At 36.7% G+C, this 14833-nt stretch overlaps 3 protein-coding genes across 4 annotated transcripts; 1 reads left to right on the top strand and 2 right to left on the bottom strand.

Annotated features, from left to right (window-relative positions):
- The first annotated feature begins 2403 nt into the window (after nucleotides 1–2403).
- LOC104702983 (putative xyloglucan glycosyltransferase 8) lies at nucleotides 2404–6030 on the top strand. Of its 2 annotated transcripts, XM_010418917.3 has the most exons (6): nucleotides 2404–2824; nucleotides 2969–3961; nucleotides 4059–4367; nucleotides 4453–4743; nucleotides 4826–4939; nucleotides 5019–6030. In XM_010418917.3, exons 2-6 carry the CDS (start codon nucleotides 3242–3244, stop codon nucleotides 5655–5657), a joined length of 2073 nt encoding a protein of 690 aa, XP_010417219.1. In that variant the 5' UTR covers nucleotides 2404–2824; nucleotides 2969–3241; the 3' UTR covers nucleotides 5658–6030. The 2 variants fall into 2 exon arrangements, with proteins under 2 accessions (XP_010417219.1, XP_019083484.1); XM_019227939.2 differs by lacking the exon at nucleotides 2404–2824 and having other exon boundaries at nucleotides 2886–3961.
- A 288-nt stretch (nucleotides 6031–6318) lies between these two features.
- Nucleotides 6319–9880, bottom strand: LOC104702982 (putative cyclic nucleotide-gated ion channel 14). Its single transcript, XM_010418914.3, has 7 exons — nucleotides 9474–9880; nucleotides 8686–9223; nucleotides 8330–8542; nucleotides 7872–8173; nucleotides 7680–7791; nucleotides 7360–7596; nucleotides 6319–7259 (listed from the first exon to the last, which is right to left on the bottom strand). The coding sequence occupies exons 1-7, from the start codon at nucleotides 9500–9502 to the stop codon at nucleotides 6513–6515; spliced, it is 2178 nt and encodes a 725-aa protein (XP_010417216.2). The 5' UTR covers nucleotides 9503–9880; the 3' UTR covers nucleotides 6319–6512.
- Nucleotides 9881–11971: 2091 nt separating this feature from the next.
- On the bottom strand, nucleotides 11972–13617 carry LOC104702981 (serine/arginine-rich splicing factor RSZ22A). Its single transcript, XM_010418913.3, has 6 exons — nucleotides 13499–13617; nucleotides 13244–13349; nucleotides 13069–13157; nucleotides 12721–12973; nucleotides 12501–12626; nucleotides 11972–12312 (listed from the first exon to the last, which is right to left on the bottom strand). Exons 2-6 carry the CDS (start codon nucleotides 13330–13332, stop codon nucleotides 12276–12278), a joined length of 594 nt encoding a protein of 197 aa, XP_010417215.1. The 5' UTR covers nucleotides 13333–13349; nucleotides 13499–13617; the 3' UTR covers nucleotides 11972–12275.
- Between the last annotated feature and the right edge of the window lie 1216 nt (nucleotides 13618–14833).

Below are 14833 nucleotides of genomic sequence, written 5' to 3'. Positions count from 1 at the left end.
CTCGCTCGAATCTGTCGCTGGATCCAGTGAAGAAGACCTTTGTAGGCATGAGGCTTAAGTTGTACTGAATGTGTGGCTCTTCGGTTGATAAATATTAAGCGGTGGTGGAATAATCGAACAATGCAAATCTATGCTGATATTACACATGGAACAATGGTAGATCTCATCACCAAGGTAGTCTCTGCAAAAATGGCATATAACATAATTATAGTCAAACGTCTCAGCCCACACTTTCTTGAGAGGATGTCTTGAGTGACAGGGGTGGTTGATGATGTCTGGAAAGTCGATGCGCACCGAACTCGAAGATTGAACAGGAATAAACGTTACCGCATCCATCGCATTGATGTGGTGTATACTCAGGTTCTCCTGTGATGTACTCCATGTCTACGTATTCCAAGGGATGATTGCAAGGAAACTTCACCTTACCATTTGGTTGGTCCATATTGAGTTTGGGGTCGGCTTTATTTTTGTTGTTATTTATTCCCTTGATCTCTTCATCAAAAGGTTTTACAGTACAAAGATTGAATGTGAAATCAAGGACATCATTTATACTACAATCCCTATATAATCAACATGGATAGAAGATATACAACGTCACGTTTACGTTAACTAATAATACCATAACAGACATAATTACTTCAAAACGGATCTCTTCTTTTTATGTTTGTTTCATCGAAGGCAAAACTTTGTGACGATTTTTTTGTTTTTTCTCTCTAATTGAATTCAAGAGCAGTCTTATAGTGTGGATTTTGGAGTATTCATGTTTCTTTTATTATTATGTCGGCAAGGGTTTATGAAGTGAAAAACAACGTGATATGGCACATAGGGGTGTCAATTGGGCTGGCTCGACCCGGTCCGGCCCGAAATCCGCATATATTTGAGCCCTTTTCGGTCCGCCCCAAAATATTTTCCGAGCCTATATTTCAAAGCCCAACCCGGCTCTAACAGGACTACAAGACTTTTCGGGCTTTTCCGGACTTATCTTACGGATCAAAAATTCAAACTTATAAGTTAGTTTATAACATGTCTTAAAAAGCAATGTTTAAAGGTGCAATATAAAATAAATCAATCAAAAATTAAATAATGCATCTATATTCACTAAAACCAACTTAATCTAAAATACTAAAAAATAAAAACCAAATAAATTTTTATACTTAAAACAAATAAAAATATATAATTCATATAAGATCTCATAAATAAAGATTTTAAAAATATTAAGTAAGGTTATTAAGTAAATATGAAAACTAAGATTAGAGTTTTAAAATTTATTTACAATCATATTTTGCAATCAAAAAAAATATTAACAAAAAAGTACAATTATATTTGTATAAAAGCTTTTCGGGCCGGTCCGAGCCTGATCGGGATAAGCATTAAAAACTCTAAAGTCCGAACAGAATGAGTCCATAAGGCCCAATTTTTCTGGACAAATATATAAGTCTGACCCTAGTATTTTTCAATAGCAGGCCGAGCCAGATTAGCCTGCGGGCTTTGGGCCTAATTGATATGTCTAGTGGAACATAGTTTTTATATTGGTTTAGAAATCTTAGCTATATTAATTTAAATGTTTTTATTGACTATTGATTTAAATTGAGATGTCAACACCAACTTCAATGTCCAACTTCAATGTTAAGGCTGATGTATCACACAAGGAAAGCAACACCTCATGTTTTATTGTATTGATGATAGATCTATGTGAAAATTGAATGAGTCTTTTAAGTTAGACATAATTTTATTATTACATATTTTAAAAAAATTAGATCAGAAAAAATCTAAATCATGAGATTTTATGGGATTTAGAAAATTTGGAATTTTGATAGATTTTAGGGAAGTTGATATGATTTATGGTAAAATTCTTTCAAAACCTACCTAAAATCATGAGATTTAGATTTCTGTATTTTAACTAAACAAATCCTCTCAAATCTTTCAGAATTCCTAAAAATTATTAAAATCCAAATCTACAAAATGTTTTGAATAACATTGGATTTTAAAGTAGATTTTTAAATCATCAGTATCAGTTCAATAACAGTAGATTTTAAAGTAAAATTTTAAATTATAAGTTCAATAACAATGAATTTTAATGGATTTTTTAAAATCGATGATCGAATAACATAGAATTTGTAAATTTTACACAAATAACTTAAAATGTCAAGTTGAATACACATTTTCAGATAACAAATATTATTTCTTTCGTAACATTTCCATTTTTCATATATGCTTGTTTATGTTTCCAGTAAACTTCGGAAGTTATTATAATCAACTTATCTATGAATAAAATTAAACAAGGTTAATAGTGCAAGTTTTTATTTTCTTCAAATTTTTTTTGTTCTTTTCTTCCCCACACCTTCCATCCATGTGATTCGGGGCTTTTGCCCATTTGATGAACAGTTTGGTTTGTGAGTATATATATAATTATATGTTTATCAGCTACAGAAATGAACTATACACACAGAGGTCATATACAATTGCCACGTCTTAGCTTGACTTATCTTTATCATTCAAAACCTAATACTAGATTTGCCCACTATTACAATATTTATTTATTTATTTTTTTTTATGTCAAAACATAATCTTGTTACAATTCATTTGAAAGTTAAAATATTTGCTTTGTAACCTTTTGTAGATCAGTAGCCCATTATAATCAAGTTGGTCACTACCATTTGAATTTGTCCTCTTTTTCTTTAAAAGTTGTTTTTTTTCTTTCAAAAATGCTACTCTAAGAGTAAGATTCATGAAGTGTTGTTGATTTTGGAAAAAAAAAGGAGATGAATCTGCATGTTGAAACTATCATTGAGGGTAGCTGAAGAGGAAACATTCACATGAAAGTGTAAGTGATCTTATTACAAACTTCTTAGATACCTTTCTTCTACTTCTCTCTCTCTCTTTTTATCTCCCATTGCCAAGTATCAATCTTTCTCTCTCTCTCTCTCTCTCTTTGCCCGAACCACTCATTGTCTTTACTCTCTCGCAGGTCACTATTAATGACCCCTTTGAGCTGTTGCTCCTTCTTTGTCTGTTGTTCAAAAATGGGTCTTTAGATATCCGAGTTCTTGGATCTGGGTTGTAAAGTCTTCTTCTTTAACCTCCTCAAGTCTGAAGATTTACTCACTTAAAGTCACTACATTTAAGTTTCCTCTGATGGGTTTAGCTTAAATCTGTCAACTTTGAGATTTGGGTCTTAGCTCTAACCAAGAGATTCAACCACTTCTTCTTCTTTGAGATTTGTGCCTTTAGCAAAAAAAAAATGGCTCCAAGGTTTGATTTTTCAGATTTGTGGGCGAAGGATACAAGGAGAGGTACACCAGTAGTGGTGAAAATGGAGAATCCCAATTACTCAATCGTTGAAGTTGAGGAACCTGACAGTGCCTTTCAACCAATAGAGAAGAGTAGAGGCAAGAACGCTAAGCAAGTGACTTGGGTTTTGCTACTGAAAGCTCACAGAGCTGTTGGGTGTCTCACTTGGCTAGCCACACTGTTCTGGTCTCTCCTTGGTTCGGTCAAGAGACGGCTCAGTTTCACTCATCCACTTGGCTCTGAGAGACTTGGTAGAGACAGATGGCTTTTCACAGCCATTAAGCTCTTCTTAGCTGCTTCATTGGCCACTCTTGGTTTTGAATTAGTTGCTTACTACCGAGGATGGCATTACTTCAAGAACCCTAATTTACACATCCCGACAAGCAAACTCGAGATCCAGAGCTTGTTTCATCTGTTTTATGTTGGTTGGTTGAGTTTAAGAGCTGATTATATCGCTCCTCCAATCAAAGCTCTCTCCAAGTTTTGTATTGTGCTGTTCCTTGTACAGTCTGTGGATCGTTTGATTCTTTGCTTAGGCTGTTTTTGGATCAAGTTTAAGAAGATTAAGCCTAGAATCGTTGAGGAGCCTTTTCGATATGATGACGTTGAAGGTTCAGGATCTGAGTATCCAATGGTTCTTGTTCAGATACCAATGTGCAATGAGAGAGAGGTATGGAGAACAACAAAGTACCAATCTTGTTACATAGTTATGTGCTTCTCTATTGAATTAGACTAATGAAGTTACATAAATGTCTATTCTTGTTTAGGTATATGAGCAATCTATATCTGCTGTGTGCCAGCTTGACTGGCCAAAAGATCGAATGCTTATTCAGGTTCTAGATGATTCGGATGATGAAAGCATCCAGCAGTTAATTAGAGCTGAGGTTACTAGATGGAGCCAAAAGGGTGTTAACATAATTTACAGGCATCGCTTGGTTAGAACTGGATACAAAGCTGGTAACCTCAAATCTGCAATGAGCTGTGATTATGTGGAAGCTTACGAGTTTGTTGCAATCTTCGATGCGGATTTCCAACCTAACTCGGATTTCCTTAAACTAACCGTTCCACATTTCAAGGTCTGTTTGGTTTTGTCATGAGAGTATGAGAGAAACATTTTAGGTGAAGCTTCTTCTAACATGTAAATGCTAAATGTTATTTCAGGGGAAGCCTGAGTTAGGTTTGGTTCAGGCTAGATGGGCGTTTGTGAACAAAGACGAGAACTTATTGACCCGTCTCCAAAACATCAATCTTTGTTTTCATTTTGAGGTTGAGCAGCAGGTTAATGGAGTGTTCTTGAACTTCTTTGGTTTCAATGGAACTGCTGGAGTATGGAGAATTAAAGCCCTTGAGGAATCTGGAGGTTGGCTTGAAAGGACAACTGTCGAGGATATGGATATAGCTGTCCGGGCTCATCTCCATGGATGGAAATTCATATATCTTAACGATGTCAAGGTACTATTATATCGCGTGTTCTTTTCACAGTTTCATGAAGAGCCTTTTGTGTAATTTTGACTGAAGTATAAAGAATCTTTAGGTTCTTTGTGAAGTTCCTGAGTCATATGAAGCATACAAGAAGCAGCAACATCGATGGCACTCAGGACCTATGCAGCTATTTCGCTTGTGTCTTCGAGCGATCTTGACCTCTAAGGTATATAAAAGCTGTTGTTTGTTACAAAGACATGTGATCATTTCAGTGATGTAATGGTTTTCTCTTGTCTTCCTTTTAGATTGCAATGTGGAAGAAGGCAAATCTGATACTTCTATTCTTCCTTCTAAGGAAACTCATACTTCCTTTCTACTCCTTCACATTGTTCTGTGTAATTCTTCCCATCACCATGTTCGTTCCAGAAGCCGAGCTTCCTGTTTGGGTCATCTGCTATGTACCAATATTCATGTCATTACTCAACATTCTTCCTGCTCCAAAGTCCTTCCCTTTCATTGTTCCTTACCTCTTGTTTGAGAACACAATGTCGGTCACCAAGTTCAACGCGATGGTATCTGGACTATTCCAACTCGGCAGCTCTTACGAATGGATTGTAACAAAGAAAGCAGGAAGATCATCAGAATCTGATCTTTTGAACCTCACCGATAAAGAATCCAAGAAGATGCCAAACCAAATTCTAAGAGGAGTTTCAGACAGTGAGCTGTTGGAGATAAGCCAAGTTGAAGAACAGAAGAAACAACCGGTTTCCGTGAAGAAAACGAATAAGATATTCCACAAAGAGCTTGCGCTAGCTTTTCTTTTGCTCACCGCAGCAGTTAGGAGTCTCTTGGCCTCACAAGGAGTGCATTTCTACTTCCTGTTGTTCCAAGGTCTCACATTTCTTCTTGTGGGTCTTGATCTCATAGGAGAGCAGATGAGTTGAGTAACCGAAGTAGAAGAAGGAGATGAAGCTTCAAAGCTGCAGATAATGATGTATCAAGAGTCAGTTAAGTTTTCTACTCCTCCTATTACCTATTGTTGTAGCCATAGTTTGTAGGCAGGCATTTATTGATTTTTAATTTTGGTTGGTTACTTCTCTTCATTGTGATTAACCATTGGTACTTGGTAGATTAGTGTTTTAAGCCACCATTTATAGTTATACCTATATATATAGAGTATCTAGTATCTCTACCAAATTCAGGAACTTGTTGCTTAATGTCTCTGATATAAGAGCTTGTCTTTAAAAGCTCTTCCTCTGTTTTTTGGTTTCATATTGAACTTCCTATTTAATTTAAAGCAATACATTATTACATACTTACATCTATCTTCTTATTTCATTATCTGATCTGAAATGAAAATTAACAACTAAATTCTGATCCGACAAAACTAGAACAAGAAAGAATAAAAAATACTATGATTTTGTCCGGACTTGAGCTCGTCTGGATCTGTGTCAAAACGTGAAGAGAAAGTGTCGGCAGAAACAGAAAAGCATTTTTTTAGAGCCAGAGAGAGAGAGAGACGTGTGAATCTCAATAATGGCATTAATACAAATCATGTGAAAGTTGATAGGATCAAAACAAAACTGAGCCACTTTCATGAGCTTCTGAGACCAAACCTAATGATGTCTGAATAAAAATAGTCAGATGATTATTCTGTATTTTTTATACAAACTGCTGAACATTTTCTGAATTACTTAATGCAGCAAAGTTTTTTTTTTTGAGTTTTAACAAAGTGATTTTTTTCTAACTTAAAAAAGATTCACATAAAGTTAAATCAAAGACGGTTATATATAATCAAATCAATCATCCACTGAGAAATCTGGCTCATCAGGTTTAGGCAGCATTGGTATTTCAACATCTTTCAACTTATGAGCCGTCCTCCTTGTGTTCTTAGCAAACCTCGAAGCAAGTATCGTGGCAGCAAAATGCGGTTTCACATTAGACGTATGATGACGAGTTTTAGAGCTCTGTGTCCCTCCTTCATGACTCATCATTTCCTCGGTTGCAGCAACCGCAACAGCTTCTTCTTCATCATAAGAAGAGAATGACTCAGCCAAGCTAAGACTCTTTGCCAACAGTTTTCTCTTATACCGTCTCCAAGCGACTTGTACGAAACAAGCAGCCCAAGTTCTCCACTGGTGAGAGTAATAACGGAATGTGTGTTGCAGCTTCTTGCTATGTAAACGCCTGAATTGGTTAGCCACAAATTTTAGATCCCCTGCTTGTAAAGCAAAGGCTTCAACTTCTTCTAAAGCTCGCACGGTTCTTGTTGATGATGGTAAGTTAACTGTTGATTTTGGTAACAATGCCCATGCAAGAAGCTCTTCTCCACAGAAATCTCCTGGTCTGAGTGTGATTGAGTTGTAGAAACCTGTTCTGCCTCCATTAGTCGTCGAGCTATCGAGTTTTCCACGGATGATGAAAAGCATTTCGGTGACTGGATCACCTTCACGTACAATGTAGTTCCCTTGTGTGCTTAGAGATGATGCTAAACGTTCACATATCGCATCTAGTAATTGATCATCCATTTGCGCAAATAGCGGTACCTGAAAATCATCTTAAGAACTACAAGTCAGACCAAAAGGGTGCAACATAACAACCGAAGCAGTTGGAATGTGTTTTGAGTTGAGTGGTGAATAGACTTACACGACGAACAAGATCGAGACAGAGATGTCGTTGGATGTCTCTACGGAGATCAGCAGGTAATGAATGAAGAATGGTTTCTTCATCAACACCTCGAGTCGCCAGCCATTTATACTGCACGAAACGCCTCACTCGTTCTCTTAGGTTCTGCGGCAGTAGCCTATGTCCCATCCATTCTTCTGTGTCTCTTCTTTTCAGTCTCCACTCCTCAAGCCTCACCGTGATCGATTGCAAATACGTCTATAAATACACCAACCAAATTAAAAATCAACAAAAACAAAAGTTCTCTATTCAACAAAAGAAAAGAAGATTCATGTTTTTACCTGCATGTTTCCTATTAAAAGAGCAAACAAAACCAGACCAAAGATGGCCACCAAGATAGCAAACATGGTCTCAAGAACTGAAGTACTTGTGCTAAGATTTTGTCCATAAGAACTTTGACAAGAAAGCTGTGTTAGGAGAATCAGTAAAGAGATGATAAAGTAAAGAGTAAGTGACTGATCTGAATAAATTACCTTAGATTCTGCAGTCCAAACCATAAACAATACAAATATTTCTCCAAGAAAGGTGAAGAAACCACGTTTTTAGTGAGAGCATCCGCGAAAATACCGAATGTGAATTGGATATTATTCGAAGGATCACAATTGCTAAAGACAACGGTTACATTCTGCCAGCTATTCCGATCCGGATGGTCCAATGTACTACAGTCAAAGAAATCCGTAATACATTTTGGAGGCCCTAATTCTTTATGACATTCTGCTTTCCAACACGTCGCTTGGCGTTCTATTGACAATAGATACCACGCCGATCCTAGAATCTACACAACACAAATGCATGTGAAAACATAAGAAGAACATAACATAACATAAGTTGACCATCAAGCTTAGGGTCTACTATATATAGATAAGTAGCCTATGACTTAATATGTAGCAGATTGTAGAATATATGTAGTTTCTCATTTAGTCACACTCACATGACTAGCAAGCATATATTGGAGGAGATTGTAAGCAGCACCGGCCCAAGCGGTGGTTGTAACAACTCCGGTAGCTTTGATAATCTCAGCGCTAAGAGGGAAAATAAGATAAAGGCGAGGAATGTATTGAACAAGAACTATGAGCACAAGAGCATTTGTTGTATGATCTGAATGAGAGCTTCTGATTGATGGCAAAATAAACCAGCTAACAATCTGCAAACAATAATCAAACTCTATAACATAAACAAAAGTCTAAGAAGAAATTTAAATCATGTGGCCCCTGGAGGTCCCGAGCACTGGGACCGAACCCGGCCACACGGGTAACAAATTCAAGATTTGCAAAAATATATATATACCTGAGGAAGAGGTAAACAAGCAATGAGATCAACGATGAAATCTGATCTCAAGTATCTTCTAGCAATCAATTTAGGATCTTTCACAAGTTCTCCACGACCAAATACTCTAGAAGTACGAGAAACATAAGCTGTTCTGAATTTGATCACAATGTGTAAAACGTAGAACAAATCCGCTAATGTTCTGAAGAAAGTAATGACGATTCCAAGCTTCAAATCTGTAGTCATACAAGACGACCGTCCAGTGCGTTTGACTGAAGAGAGGAAGAAGAACAAAGGGTCGACGTAAAGTGCAACAAGACACCAGAAGAGAAAAATCCTGTTCCATTGGAGCACTGCATCACCACCAGGATCTAGAATCTTGTCTCTTTCAATCTCGAAGTTCTCTGGAAACACTTTGAATCTGCCAAATCTTGGGATTTTCAAACGGGTTTTGCTCTTCTTTGGTACTTCTGGTTTGGTAAATGGAGCCGTTGTTGTTTTGAACAATGGCACTCTCTTCTCTCCTACTTCTATTGTTTGTTTCTCGTCTCCATAGAATCTGTCACAATAGAGTTGGGGTTTTTAACAAATAAGATCAAGAACGAATCATTCCAAAATAATGTACTAATGCAATAAAAAGATTAGAAAAACATATTCATAACTTTATTGGGATATAAATTAGTATATAAGAACTTAAAAAGGATCAAAACTTTATTGGGATTGGCCAACTTTTTTTACCATCATTGAGAGAACCCAAAAAAAAAAAAAAGTGAATGTGAATGTTCTAAAAAAGATGAAAAATCTAGAACCTGACAGTATTGTCTCTTTTGAACTCCATCTTTGTTTTGTGAGTTGAATCTTTTCAAACCAGAAGCAAGAACAGATTCTTGTTCTTGTTCTTTTTTAGGCAATGAGAAAGAAATCAGAGCATGAGAAGGTTGTATTCATGTTCAGAAAAATGGCAGAGATAGAGAGAGAAGATGGGCTGTAACAGATTTATTGGGTTTGACTTTACGTGAAACAACAAAAGATGAAGAGAGAGAGAAGAAACAGCTAATGTAATGCTGCTAACTAAAGAGAAGGTAAAACGAGTGAAAGACTTAATACTAGCTAGTACTAACTAAACTTGTTGTTGTGATTTTATTTTTAATGTTTTCTTGGAAATTGCAAAGAGAGAGAGAGAGAGAGAGAGAGAGAGAGACAGAGAGAGAGAGACAGACAGAGAGGAGAACGTGGGTTCCATTAAAGCTAGTATTATTTTTCTAAGGGGATGACCAAACAATTCTTAAGGACAAGACGACTCTGTCTCTTTCTTTAGCTCTCGTCTCATACTATCTCCCGTGTGTTGCGTACAAGATTTAGTATTTTGCATTTTTATATGACTAGTGAGATCATATGATGTGTATCATTTGATACCAATCACAAAATGAAAAAGAACTCTCATTCTGTATATTCATGAATATAATGTGTAATTAATCGGAAAACCGAATGTTTAAATTTTCGTTAGGTGCTAACTGGGTGATCGGATAACATCTAATGCTGAATTAATCAAGGGAAGAAAATGTTTACTTATGTAGTATGGGTTATTTCTACTAAAACTAGACTCGTCGTGAGATCAACCATTAGAGACTTTAATATATTAGATGGATTGTTGCTTTTTTTGTTTAGATTTAGAGATATTCATGTATATGTGTCTTGTAGATTAGTTTGCGGAAACTGTGTACAATTACACAAAACAACGTAAGGGTTCAATACGCCAAAATCAAGGTTTCCGAAGGTTTTGTGTTTGTGCACCACACAATTTATATGTGTATATTAGATACCTCAGCTGTTTTATGGTTGTGCAAACTAATAACATCGTATTTTGTATTGTAGATTGTGATAAATGCATACAATTGTTCACAGATTATGAACCCCACCCATCCCCACGCCCAAAGTGGGCCATTTGAAGTCTTCATATGACAAATATGCGACCACATTCAATTCAATTCATTTCTCAAATTTATTTTTTGACAAATAAATTATTTGAGAAGTATCATATACCAATAATGCGACACCACTCTGTTATTTCATCATACTCCCAAAAGATGGCCTTTGATAATATCAAATGAATTACTTCAATAAGGCCGAACTCCGATCAAAGAGATTATGTAAGCTCAAAAGGTGAACTATTTTGCTTTTGAGGACGATAACATTTGTAAACCATATTCGTAATCGCAAAACTCTTCGAACTCGAATTCGTTTTCGAGGTCGGTAAAATGCGTAATATAATCTGTACACTGCTACGAAAATGAGTAGGTTTAAAATTTTTGCAACAGTACAGTGGTCTTGATTCTTGTTGGATGATGACCATGCACAGTTGATTATGATAAAACGTAAAACATAGGCAACAACGTTTTGCTAATATGCTATGTGACCAAACTCAGAAAGTTGAGTGGACAGGAGTGGGCAATTAAAATGCTTTAGCAAAGCTAGAATAATTCGTGAACCGTTTGATAAAAGAAAAAAAAAATCATGAATCAAACATGATGAAACAAAAGCAGAAACTATAATGGGTAGTAAAACTTTCGGACCAAACATAGCAAGACCTGGACTTAAAAGGAGAACATTAAAAATGAAAAATGCACATCTTAATCCAAGCAGAGACATTCTATATACTCTAAAACTATTATCACAGGCTGCACTTGAGACAAGTTTCTTCAAAGCCTCAAAGGCAACAAGTACCTGCCAGAGTTAGCAAGTGCAGCTCCTAGGCCATTTAAAGTTCAAGAAAACAAAGACCAGAGAGGTTTTGAAGACGACAACATCCAAGCTGATGAAGTTTTCAAACATAAGAGCATTTAGATGAGAAGCAGAAGCAGAGTAGAGGTAAACTATCATGAAGATCACAATGCGGGCCGATGAAGATAATCAAGAAGCCAGAAGCAGATACGCAATGAAGCAGAAGTAGAGGTGAACTATTATGAGATCCAAAGCAGGCGATCAAAATGACCAAGAAGCCACAAGCAGATAAGCAATGAAGCAAAACTAGTTGTAAACTATAATGAAGATCCCAATTCCCAAAGCAGGCTGATCAAAATGAGCAAGACCCAGAAGCAAAAGTAATGGTAAACTATTATGAGGACGCCAAAAGCCGATCAAAATAAAGCCAGAAGCAGATAAGCAATGAAGCAGAAGAAGTGGTAAACTATTATGAAGATCTCATAGTAGGACGATCAAATTAACCAAGAAGGCAGAGAAGCAGATAACCAATGAAGCAGTAGAAACCCGAAGAAACCTCGACACAACAGAACATAACACACACAAAAACAAAGAAACACATAGGTTTTTAGCATAAGTTCTGTTTATGTCTTTTAAGAAGTTGGGTAGATATTTAAAAGTATTTTACCTAAAGGCAGATACAACTACGGCTTCATTATCCAAACGCAAAATGAAGCATCCCAGCAATTCAAAAGTAGCAAGCATATCAAATCCACCCCGCAGCTAAAACATGTTCTCTTAGTGAAATCCACAGATACTAATTTCTCTTAAGCGTCCTCATGACACCACAAGCACACAGTCGTTTCCTGAACCCTGATTCCATCACTTGCTATCTAGACAAGTAGTAACTCTCAGCTCCGGCTTCTGCGCACATCTTTCAGTCCATTTCTGCGTAAACAAACACAAAAGCTTATCAGTCGTAAGGACTTTAATGTATTGAAAGTCTAACAAAAAGGTCTACTAAGGATTAATATGCATGTGAGAGAATACCACAAATAACAGTTGCTTTGATATCAGTTCAGTTCCAGTCAAATATTAATTGAGATAGCATAGACTCCAGAGTAAAGGGAGTTTACCCATTAGCATATGGCACCTCATCACGTGCTCTATAAGGTGGTGGTGACCTACTGTAGTTGCGACCACGAGGAGAAGGACTGCGACGCCTAGGAGGAGGAGGAGATCTAGCACGAGGGCTGTAACTCCTGTGAAACCCAAAAGAAAAGTTAAGTTAATCAATGCACGGGAACAATAGACATTAGCAACAAATCTTCAAACAGAAAGAAGAGTGGCAATAACCTCCGTCCTCCATAAGTTGGGCTCTTTCTGTATCTAGGAGGACTGCGACTACGGCTACGGCTGCGACGCCTACCCGAACCACCACGGGAGCGGCATTCACGTGCAAAGTGACCAGACTCACCACACTCATAGCACTTCAAATCAGAACCACCACGTCCACGACCACCATCACCTCCACGACCACCACCGCCTCCTCCACGGCCACCGCCTCCTCCACGGTTATGAGACTGCTCTACCCTCCATCCATTCTTGCCTACCATAACAGTACAAAGCATATGTATATCAATCTCCCAAACATCAGACTAGCTTCACCGTTATAATTCAAAAGAGAGGAGACTAAATGAATACCATCTAATGCACGGATGGCGTCACGGGCATCTCTTGAGTCTTCAAAATCAAGAAACGCGTAACCAGGTGGCCTTCTAGCAACCCAAACACTACACAGACACCAAAAAGAACAATGATTAGTAAATTACACATCAATTAAAAAAAAAAATTTAGGTTAGAGTAGTCGATTTCGTACCTCCTGATCACACCAAAGAGACGAAACTCATCCTCGAGTTCACGCTCAGTAACTCGCGGATCCAAGTTACCCACATACACACGCGACATTTGTTCCAGTAGTTTACCTATCAAATTCAACAACACATAACTCAATTTCTCTAAACAAGATTACCAAAATCAAAACCAATAATCAAAAAAAGATTCAAATCTATTGATCCAACTCAGATTGAAGAACAAACGAATACAAGAAGAGACAAGCGGAGATAGCGATTACCTGAAGAAACTAGGGAGTTGTGAGAAACGGCTTCTCTCTCTCTCTTGCTTGCTTGCTCGTCGTGAAATTAGGGTTATCGACTCGAGAGATTGAAGATGGAAGTTTTTTTCAATTTTTTCATTTTGGGCTTGGTATAGGCCTCTTACAATAATGTAACACTAAGGCCCAAGATTAGAGATTGGATAGAATATAATAAAATTAGAGATTGGATAATATATAAAATTAGATACTAATTCTCTCTAAACATATAATGTGAAAATATTTTTAAATGGCTAAAAAGAGCAAAAAAAAAAAAATGATTCAACAATTATTTTCAAGAGTTACAAATTTTTAATAGAATAAATAAAATTGAGTTTTTCAATTAAAAAAAAAACCAAATTTAAATTTTCTTTACGCCAAATACAAAGTAACTTATTTCTGACGAAAAGACACATTTCAGTTTTGAGAAAATATTTTATAATGGTAATGATAAAGTATCACTTTATGATACTGATTAGAAAATAAAAAGGATTCAATGCGTGTTATAATTTATAATTATAATATAATATGAATAGTAAAATTAATAAAAAGGTCTATATTATATATCGTTTTCTAAATTGAAAATTATGATTTTCATGTATTTTCAGCTAGTTTCACTTTCACCAAAACATTAGTTGTAAAGTTAATTGAAAAGTGAAAATATCTGACGTTGAATGGTTTTTTTTTTTTTTTTTAAAATTTTTTTTGACAAACATATATATCTCATTCCATTAGATAGAAATCAACATACACGAAGAGTTGGTTGGGTTACACAAATGCAAAGGAGAACACACTCCAAAGATAAAAAACAGTAAGAGTACAGTGATAGATAGGGGCAAGCGATATTAAAGACTTGAGAGCTATGAGCCAAATGCAACAAAGCATATTGGAACTTGTGAGATCAAGACATATCGAAGCGGTTTCCATGAGCAAGTCAATGGAAAAGACGATGACCACTATCTTGAGTCGAAAACTGAGCGGCGAAGTGTGAAGGGCTACAACTGAAGATAAAGCTTTGCCACGGATGAGAGCAAGGATAAGGATGCTCTGGTTATCGGTCAATACCATGGTGGTGGTGGTTCTGTGGTTTGGTGGGGTAAGCTTGAAAAGGTTGCGGTAACCACTATTCCTTGGAATGGTGGTCATAATGCCACTAGTCTTCAAGCTTATAGGCGGAGGCTTCAAAAAGTGGATGCTTTGCACTCTGGAAAGCTTTGAGCATGGGCGAGATAGAAAAGAGAGGCTAGTGAAACATGGGTAACCCCCACTCCATAGAGGTGGGATCATAATGCCCAGTTTCACCAAGCTGTCTCCTTC

The sequence above is a fragment of the Camelina sativa genome, chromosome 7 (genome assembly GCF_030686135.1).
Source record: "Camelina sativa cultivar CO46 ecotype springtype chromosome 7, ASM3068613v1".
Lineage (NCBI taxonomy): Eukaryota > Viridiplantae > Streptophyta > Magnoliopsida > Brassicales > Brassicaceae > Camelina > Camelina sativa.
The sequence above is the reverse complement of the archived record's forward strand: the minus strand, read 5'-3'. Positions and strand labels throughout refer to the sequence as shown.